Raw genomic sequence first — 11,046 nt, 5'->3', positions numbered from 1 at the left:
TTTAGCCTTTCGTTTTTTTCTTTTAATGTCCAATATTATCAAATGTATCAATCCACACTCACTCTGAGGAATCAAGAGGTATGGGAATCAAAGGAACCCTGTGTCCCTAAAATATGTTTGTGTCAAAAAATGACAAAATACATTTTGACAATAACAGATATATCTTCACCTGAATACACAGAAAGGACAAAGAGAAGACGGAGGGACCCTTGCAATGAATCAGGACACGCTCCAGAGATCAGCACAAAGACACTCACATTGCACTGTTAGGTAGGCAGAGGCAGTCGGTGGTTGGCCCAGGCTGTTGCTGGGAGCACAGGTGTATTTCCCATCATCCTCCGGCTTGACTTGGGCAATGATGAGGGAACCGTCAATGAGAATACTGACTCTGCGCTTTAGGTCACTGTGAAAATAAAAAGAACAGAAATGTTTCGGTTGGGATCAAAGTGTATTTGAGCTGACATCATTTCATCTTGAAGAATTCAGTGGAGAGAAGAAACAAACAAAGCCAGGTATATTTAGCAAACATAGGTTGTATTACAAAATAAGACGCGTATGCACAAACTGTAAAACATATTCGTTGAGAATAATTATGGTCAGATACGAGGGTCCTGGGACAGAGGGTGTTTGCGTACAGATTGTCCCTCTGAGGCATTTGGTTTTTTTGATTTTGAGCTAAACAAAATAAAATGAAGTGAATCTGAACCCATCCATCCATCTGTGGGACCAGGCAGACATCTTTCACCAAGATCCTCATCGTGTCGTCACTGGGCACTCCACTGAAACACCACAGTAGCCTCTGTTGTACTATATATATATATATATATATATATATATATATATATATATATATATATATATATATGTACTATATATACATATAAAATACTCTTCTCATGATAATCTACTACAACATCTGACTATCGTTGGCACGGCTATAAAAACTGTTACACATCAACGGGAAAAAGAAAACACATAGAAGCATTATACTACAAAAATGATGGGAAGACATAATAAAAAGAAGGAAAAGATGAGTAGAACGTGCCCCCGTAGGTAAAGCTAAGGATTAATGAGATGCGAGTCAGTCGCCCACTGACACGTAGAGCTGAGATCCTGTGGACGGGAGACCCACCAGCTGCGTATTCTTACAGCTGAGTAATTCATTCTTATCAGTGTCTCTGAGTGGAGCTGCTGAATCAGTTCACTACGCTATTGTGAGAGAAAGGACACGGTGCAGTGTGGATCCGCTCCGACGTTTGAAATAATTTCAACCTTGAAGCTTTTTGTAAGCCCTGCAGTTCAACTAAAGTAAATCAACATTTACCAAGGTGTGTGAACATTTTATTTAAAATATCTTAGTATTTAAAACATTCTATTTAAAAGGAATGTCTCCTCTATTCAAACAATGGCAAACAACAGCTTCGTTTTCGCTTTAACGCTTTTTCTTACCTTTAATATCACAATCCAAATCATATCCATAACTGGGGCTGTACCAAATAGTTTGCAGCTTGAAGCTTCATTCCTGACTTTGACATTCATATTATGATTAACTTAACAGAAAACATTCAGTGGAATGGTCGATTATTCTGCTTCCATCCATATGTGTTGGGCGTTCATCCTTTCAAAAGAGAAAATGTCACTGCGGTTAAATACCGTCGCCCGCTTGCATCAGACTCACACCTGTATTAATGGTGCGGTCTAGCAGCATTCGAACAGCAGCATTAATTACATTTATATAACCACAGTAACACAAAATCATATTTTCCAGACTTTTATAGGGGGATAAAAGTCATAGAATGTGACAACAGACAATCAAAGTTTCATTCGACAACCTCAATCAAAGGTTCGAAAGGGAAGAAATGCCATTCAGTGAGCAGGCATAAGGAGCACGGAGATGTGGGGCAGATCCACGGAAAAGAGACGGAAACCGGTTTGTTATAAGGATTGTTAATTCAATAGTCACTGGTGCTGATTAACCGGGCTTAGCTCCACCAGAAACATCTCCAAATGCACAGCAGGGCGCAGAGTCTGGAGATTATTTTTTACAACATTTTAGTTCTCCTAGTAAGGTAATTAAAATCCCCTTAATATTGATGTAGGAGAAAAACAATCATCAATCATCCCTTCAATCCACAATATACGATACGATCGGCAATTGGAACAAGCCGAGTCTCAGTGCCTCCGGACACGGCAAGTGATGCAGATTGTGTTGCTCCTGGCAGCCTCATTATGAATGAGTGAAGACTAACGGGTGGACTTATGATAAATGATGCCTTTGCCAACAAATCCCTGTTTTCCCCTCATGTTTCTCTCTGAAATGTTGCTCTAATACGCAGACCTTTGAAAAGCTGCAATCCTGAGCAATTTGCAAATGATCTTTGATTTGTCGTTTTGCTTTTAACACTTCTCTTTATTCTATGTTCAATCAGCAGAACAAAGTCCTGTGAAAGTGACACCACAACAATGACAACAAACGTGTGTCGTCTCCGTCAGGCATGATGTCATTTCTTCTCACTAGCTTCCCCACCTCTGCTCGCTGCACTCTCCCAGTCTGATTTGGAATGAGGAGGAGGAGGGAGCAAAGCCAATGAATGCAAAACATCTGTTGCCTTGGCTACCGCATGTGGCTGGTCAACAGTCAGCAGACCCAAATCTCAGGACTGGATTCAAACTCATCCCAGCTCCCTCGCTCCAAATAAAAACACATGTCTGATGTAGGAAAAAAAGGAGAGATGCAACTATAGACAGAGCTACATGTTTGTAAAACAAAGTGTGCTTCTTTAATTTAAAGTGTATTTTACACATTGAGGTCATCATTAGGAGTACTCTGAGCATGTGAACACTGCTGTATGAGGCTACACGATTAAAGATAGCCTGCAATACAAACTGGGAGTGTGGAATTTGAAAGACAATGATCTTTATTATTACAAGTTATTTCTTTTAAATATTGTTTTTATAATTGTTATAGTCGTTATTAACTTTTGATTACGCTGATAATGTATTGTACTAACGTCCATCATTTAGCTTAAAATATTGTCAACAAAAATGATGAATATCAATTTAATTCAAACCCATCAGTGTGTCTCCGGGGAAAATAACCCTGATCATGTAATAGTGATGTCACCAGTTATCTCAGTTTCAGCTTTAACAAAAAGCTGGCATTATGAACAAGAGGTGTCGAGTTTGAAAGATGTGGGTGGTAACACGCACAGTGCATTATGGGAAATATAGGATCCAGGGATTTTGGGAGCACGACGCATACTGTGGACTTAAGTCAGGAAATCTTGGCCTCTGCTGATCGTCCGATTTTGACTGATTCTTTCATAAGCCTTCCAAGTTTATGGAAGTACAATACTAATGACTTTGAGATGATGCATCCCGAGAGGCTTATGCTGTCAATCAGTGATTCCCTAACTGTTTTCAATAATGAACAGCGGTTTGAAATATTTTTTCATCCAAGTACTCTGTGATCAGCGGCAAGCTGGAGTGAACACTCGCATCTGTGAACATGATTACGTTTGTGGAAGTTCACCGTTTACGGCAGTTAGCAGGTGCATTGAAAATAGGAATAAATGTGGATTATCAAACTTACATTTCCATGTCTTTGTTGACCATATTATATTATGTTTATTTTAGGAATTATGCATGACTGATGTTTTTTTTATTAACAAAAGTATCACATACCCCTGCAGTAATCCAATGTACCCCTAGGGTAGTGACCTTCAACCACCAGTGTGTCGTGAGAGATCGTCAGCTGTGCCGTGGGAAAATGTCCAGTCAAAAAAATATCATGCAGTTGCTGCAAATACTTTGCCATTGTTGAGCGTCTGAGCTGCAATATAGTGGCTGACTAAGTAATAAATACTCTTCCATGCCAGTGGGTGGCAGTAGGTATAGCGCAATAATGACGTTATAATAATAATATAATATAATATAATATAATAATAATGACGTGTTCATTTAAGACGTTAGAATGAAATGACGTGCGGGAGAGGTTGCGGTGACAAGTAGAACAGCGATGGAGAAATATTTGAAAAGGAAAAATGCAGATTCTGAACTGGGCCCTGGACAACATTCTAAGCCAGATGAAAAGCCTCGTAAGGATCAACACATTGAGAGACGTGTCATTGAATTGTCAGCATACTGTATATCAGACATGGCAAACTAAAACTCAAATATTCTGACCCTCGGCACAATTATATCCGGCCCGCGAGAATCGTATGTCTATCATAACTGGCCCGCCACACCACAGAGCTGCGGGACGAAAAGTGGCGATGTGAGCTGGCCTCTTTGAGAGACCTCTCAGAGATGTGCGATCACAGACATGTATGATCACAGACATGTGTGATCACAGACATGTACGATCACAGACATGTGTGATCACAGACATGTACGATCACAGAGATGTGTGATCACAGATATGTGTGATCACAGACATGTACGATCACAGACATGTGTGATCACAGACATGTGTGATCACAGAGATGTGTGATCACAGACATGTGTGATCACAGACATGTGTGATCACAGATATGTGTGATCACAGACATGTACGATCACAGACATGTGTGATCACAGACATGTGTGATCACAGAGATGTGTGATCACAGACATGTACGATCACAGACATGTGCGATCACAGACATGTGCGATCACAGAGATGTGTGATCACAGACATGTGTGATCACAGACATGTGTGATCACAGACATGTGTGATCACAGATATGTGATCACAGACATGTACGATCACAGACATGTGTGATCACAGACATGTATGATCACAGAGATGTACGATCACAGACATGTACGATCACAGACATGTGTGATCACAGACATGTGTGATCACAGAGATGTGTGATCACAGACATGTACGATCACAGACATGTGCGATCACAGATATGTGTGATCACAGACATGTATGATCACAGACATGTGTGATCACAGATATGTGTGATCACAGACATGTATGATCACAGACATGTATGATCACAGAGATGTGTGACCACAGAGATGTGTGATCACAGACATGTGTGATCACAGACATGTACGATCACAGACATGTGTGATCACAGACATATATGATCACAGACATGTGTGATCACAGACATGTACGATAACAGACATGTGCGATCACAGACATGTGCGATCACAGACATGTGTGATCACAGACATGTGTGATCACAGACATGTATGATCACAGAGATGTGTGATCACAGAGATGTGTGATCACAGACATGTATGATCACAGACATGTGCGATCACAGACATGTGCGATCACAGAGATGTGTGATCACAGACATGTGTAATCACAGACATGTATGATCACAGACATGTGTGATCACAGACATGGAGGATCACAGAGATGTACGATCACAGACATGTACGATCACAGACATGTGTGATCACAGACATGTGCGATCACAGAGATGTGTGATCACAGACATGTGTGATCACAGACATGTGTGATCACAGACATGTGTGATCACAGATATGTGATCACAGACATGTACGATCACAGACATGTGTGATCACAGACATGTATGATCACAGAGATGTACGATCACAGACATGTACGATCACAGACATGTGTGATCACAGAGATGTGTGATCACAGACATGTACGATCACAGACATGTGCGATCACAGATATGTGTGATCACAGACATGTATGATCACAGACATGTGTGATCACAGATATGTGTGATCACAGACATGTATGATCACAGACATGTATGATCACAGAGATGTGTGACCACAGAGATGTGTGATCACAGACATGTGTGATCACAGACATGTACGATCACAGACATGTGTGATCACAGACATATATGATCACAGACATGTGTGATCACAGACATGTACGATAACAGACATGTGCGATCACAGACATGTGCGATCACAGACATGTGCGATCACAGACATGTGTGATCACAGACATGTATGATCACAGAGATGTGTGATCACAGAGATGTGTGATCACAGACATGTATGATCACAGACATGTGCGATCACAGACATGTGCGATCACAGAGATGTGTGATCACAGACATGTGTGATCACAGACATGTACGATAACAGACATGTGCGATCACAGACATGTGTGATCACAGACATGTACGATCACAGACATGTGTGATCACAGACATGTATGATCACAGAGATGTGTGATCACAGAGATGTGTGATCACAGACATGTGCGATCACAGACATGTATGATCACAGACATGTGCGATCACAGACATGTACGATCACAGACATGTGTGATCACAGACATGTATGATCACAGAGATGTGTGATCACAGAGATGTGTGATCACAGACATGTACGATCACAGACATGTGCGATCACAGACATGTACGATCACAGAGATGTGCGATCACAGACATGTGCGATCACAGACATGTACGATCACAGACATGTACAATCACAGACATGTGTGATCACAGAGATGTGAGATCGCAGAGATGTGTGATCGCAGACATGTATGATCACAGACATGTGTGATCACAGACATGTATGATCACAGACATGTACGATCACAGACATATATGATCACAGACATGTACGATCAGGGACGTGTGTGAACACAGACATGTATGATCAGGGACGTGTGTGATCACAGACATGTATGATCAGGGACGTGTGTGAACACAGACATGTATGATCAGGGACGTGTGTCATCACAGACGTGTATGATCAGGGACGTGTGTGATCACAGACGTGTATGATCACAGACATGTGCGATCACAGACATGTGCGATCACAGAGATGTGTGATCACAGACATGTGCGATCACAGACATGTGCGATCACAGAGATGTGTGATCACAGACATGTGTGATCACAGACATGTATGATCACAGACATGTGTGATCACAGACATGTACGATAACAGACATGTGCGATCACAGACATGTGTGATCACAGACATGTACGATCACAGACATGTGTGATCACAGACATGTATGATCACAGAGATGTGTGATCACAGAGATGTGTGATCACAGACATGTGCGATCACAGACATGTACGATCACAGACATGTGTGATCACAGACATGTACGATCACAGACATGTGTGATCACAGACATGTATGATCACAGAGATGTGTGATCACAGAGATGTGTGATCACAGACATGTACGATCACAGACATGTGCGATCACAGACATGTACGATCACAGAGATGTGCGATCACAGACATGTGCGATCACAGACATGTACGATCACAGACATGTACAATCACAGACATGTGTGATCACAGAGATGTGAGATCGCAGAGATGTGTGATCGCAGACATGTATGATCACAGACATGTGTGATCACAGACATGTATGATCACAGACATGTACGATCACAGACATATACGATCACAGACATGTACGATCAGGGACGTGTGTGAACACAGACATGTATGATCAGGGACGTGTGTGAACACAGACATGTATGATCAGGGACGTGTGTGATCACAGACGTGTATGATCAGGGACGTGTGTGATCACAGACGTGTATGATCAGGGACTTGGCACAGAGTTCACTCGGCGATTTGCAGATTTTGCTGATCAGAAATTTAAATTTGAACTGCTCAGCAATCCATTTGCTGTTGAAGTGGAAAGAGCACCTGTGCATCCAAATGGAGCTGATAGACCTCCAGTGTAATGACACTCTCAAGGCAAAGTATGACTGTGGGCGCTGCACTGTTTCCAAGCTTCATCCCCAAAACGATGCCTCTACAGCCTACATGCTGCTCAAATGCTCTGCATGTTTGGAATCACGTACCTGTGTGAGCAGCTTTTCTCTGTGATGAAGATGAACACAAACCCACCTTCACTCCATCTTGAGGGTTTCCACAGAACTTAACCCCAGACATTGATGAACTGGGAGCCAAGAGAAGATGCCAAACATCTGGCTCTGGTACATATGCATAAAATAATGTAGCCTATTTCTTTTTGCACTTGTCCAATATCCCTTCTACCCTGTTTATTCGATGTTGACCCTATTTGGCCCTCAACGTAGTCACAATAAATGTGCCGCGGCTCAGAAGAGGTTGAAAAACGCTGCCCTGGGTACTAGGACCCTCATTTGAGAAACACTGCTGTCAATGATGCACTTGTGATGGATCCAGTGTTTTTGGAGTTGGATGGATAGAAATGCAAAATTAGGTAGAGTACAAAGTATGATACAACATTTCTGGAGTCGCTGTCATGCTAAGGTTTTTAACTTAAAAGTGCTTCTTTGTGCCAGAATTGTTAAAAAAAACGGTATTCCTCCACCATCACATTCTAACCATATTAAAATTAATACATTTCACAGAAGTAGTTCCAGAAACATGACTGTGACTTTAGTGTAGTTCTCCAGAGACACACACATACACACACACACACACACACACACACACACACCCCAGATCTCACAATAGTCAAGCACCTTGAAAAATGGGATTTTTTGAGTATAAATTTGCTGCTGAAAAATCAGCAGGCACTGTGTGTGACGTTGAGTCAAGCATGAACCAAGATCTCTGTGAACCCCTTCTTCAGTTCCAACACAAAGCCTACAATCTGCGGGGATTAGAGGGGTTTTAAAAGTCTGAAATCTCTGCATCCGGCAAAGTTATCATTGGTATCGGTATCAATAAATCCTTCAACCTCACTATGGTACACATATTTATTCTAAGGAGTTTGTGCTATGGGGCAACAAATAACAAACAAGGAGAATGCATTTACAGTCTGTTTTTTCCAGCTACCTTTGTACCTCTGGAATCAACCGTCCTGCTGTGTACCATGAATCAAGTCAAGTCAAGTGTGCAGAATATCATTTATGAAAACCAGAGCTTTACAGCCACTGGGATATGATCACAAAAGGGCAAGAAAATGTGTCGCCTTGTGTAGCAGCCTTGCATCGTACATCAGTGACAGTATACATGTGACGGATAGCCGGTTCCATTTTGAAACCTGGTTTTGATAAGTTGATAAAATAGTTTATCCGGTGAGTTTAGCTCTAGGGCTGTGTATTGGCAAGAATCTGGCAATTCGATACCTATCATAATACAGGGGTTATGATTCAATATATCACGGTATAATGTGATACTGTAAGCGAGGCAAAATATTACTTTTTTTTATTTTAGGAAAACTGTCATCGTATAAAGAACACACCACCATATGCATACAATCTGAGAACAGGGACACTGTCTGCCACAAATCTTTGCACGTAAACTATTAACAAAAAATCAATCGTGCCTTTGAGAATCAACACAGTATCACAAAACATAATACTGCAACTATTTCCTTTTCCCTGTTATTTGTGACGCTTCAAAGAAAGAATCCTGCTGAAGTATACAAACATGTGCTAAGTGTTAGTAACACTGACCGAGCGTGGATGTACAATGTCAACCAAACTGCTGCATATTTACAGGAGAGTACTCACGACCAAGCAGGGATCAGGTCCCTGCTGAAATATTCATCGACGCTGCATCGTGTTAAAGCTGCAAAACGTGTTGCATTTTTGATAAGCACCAGCGCTCGGCCTTACCCACCAGAACCAGGTATCGCTACATGCACCAGTCTGCCGTTAATTCAGTTGATATATGATAATGATGAAATAGATTTAATATCATTTCCACTTGTTGTTTTGAAGTCCCTTGAAAATTATTTTACAATTTTCAAAGTGTAGATATTCTGCTTTTTGAAATAAAATTACACTATTTTCTTTAAAGACCATTTGCTATTTTGCCATAATTGAACATTATTTTAGCCGGCATGAAATGGACATACCCATAAAAGAAGAGAACAACTCCCCCTTTGTTGGGCTATTTTACACCAATGCATGAGAGCTGGGTTCCTCCCCGTCTGCTCAGTCTCCCTAAAAAAACAGTGCGTTGAAGCAGACGTTGATGCAATATGATGCATTGTGAATGTGCATCACAAACCTAACTTTACTTCAGCACTCTCTGGGTGAGCAGAATGGACAAGTGCATTGTGTCTGTCTGAACAGCTTCCATGAGCTAACAGTAGAAATGTCATCATCGCTCGTGGCAATGGAGGGAGATGTGCACTGACGGACATTTCTAGGGATCCATTGCAAAAGATAAGTGATAGACTTTTCTGTTCATTATAAACATGAAAGGAGTACTCAAAGTTTGCCTCCGAGGTTTCGGAGCCTCCGTGTTGTTGTACACTATAGTGTACGTATTGAATTTCTCTGTCCAGGACATCGTGATTGGTCGATGCCTTTATTCGCAGTGCGAAAGCTCAGAAAATCTCAGGAAAAAAAACACCTTCATAAGACAGGACTCTTGACTGCGGTCAATAGTAGGGACAGACGGGTGAGGTGATATGGGAGACAATAAGGAAACCGATCATAACTTTACTTCTTGAAGAAGACGTTGTCCTCCTCCCAGAACCAGGTGTAGGTCAGGTTGCGGGGGTAGGCCTCCGCATGGCAGGTGAAGAAGGCGTCCTGCGAGATGTTCACTGTGATGTTCTCTGGTGGCGATATAATGAACGGAGGGCCTGGAGGAGAAAAAAACACAAAAACAGTCTTGATAAACATAAGCTGAGTCGATTTCTAGGCTCCAATGATGCTAGAACACAGGACAACCAGTTGAGGTACAACCAGGCGGCAACCTCCGGTTCTGCCGAGTGAAGCCAATGCGTAAGTGAGTAAGTGCGTAACTTGCATTCTCTCTAGTGTCCACCAGGGGGCGACTCCTCTGGTTGTATAGAAGTCTATGAGAAAATGACTCTACTTCTGTCTTGATTTATTACATCAGTAAACATTGTAAACATGAGTTTATGTCTCAATCTCCAGTTTCAAGTCTTCTTCAATACAGCATGATGTTCATTTAGTACATGATGGTCCGTTTAGAGCAGGGGTGTCAAACATACGGCCCACGGGCCGTATGTTTGATATTTTCTTTAATAGTTTGATCTTTGATAGAGCAATGTGGGTTTCTTAACCCTAAATTAGGATTTAAGTTCCAACAGAAATGTGCTAAAATATATTTTTACATTTATATAACTGCATGTACAACATTTTTACACAGAGACAGT

The 11,046-nt window shown here is 41.5% G+C and overlaps 1 protein-coding gene across 1 annotated transcript in view; it reads right to left on the bottom strand.

Annotated features, from left to right (window-relative positions):
* Positions 1-11,046, bottom strand: part of igsf9bb (immunoglobulin superfamily, member 9Bb) — a gene marked incomplete at both ends in the record, with an annotated part of 121,076 nt that overhangs the window by 45,752 nt on the left and 64,278 nt on the right. Inside the window, 2 exons of the mRNA XM_079283559.1 lie at positions 258-403; positions 10,365-10,506. Of these exons, the coding sequence (XP_079139685.1) occupies positions 258-403; positions 10,365-10,506 (288 nt within the window). The remainder of the gene's footprint in view (positions 1-257; positions 404-10,364; positions 10,507-11,046) is intronic.

This window comes from Melanostigma gelatinosum (genome assembly GCF_949748355.1).
Source record: "Melanostigma gelatinosum genome assembly, chromosome: 14".
Classification (NCBI taxonomy): domain Eukaryota; kingdom Metazoa; phylum Chordata; class Actinopteri; order Perciformes; family Zoarcidae; genus Melanostigma; species Melanostigma gelatinosum.
This window is presented reverse-complemented; position numbering and strand designations above follow the sequence as displayed.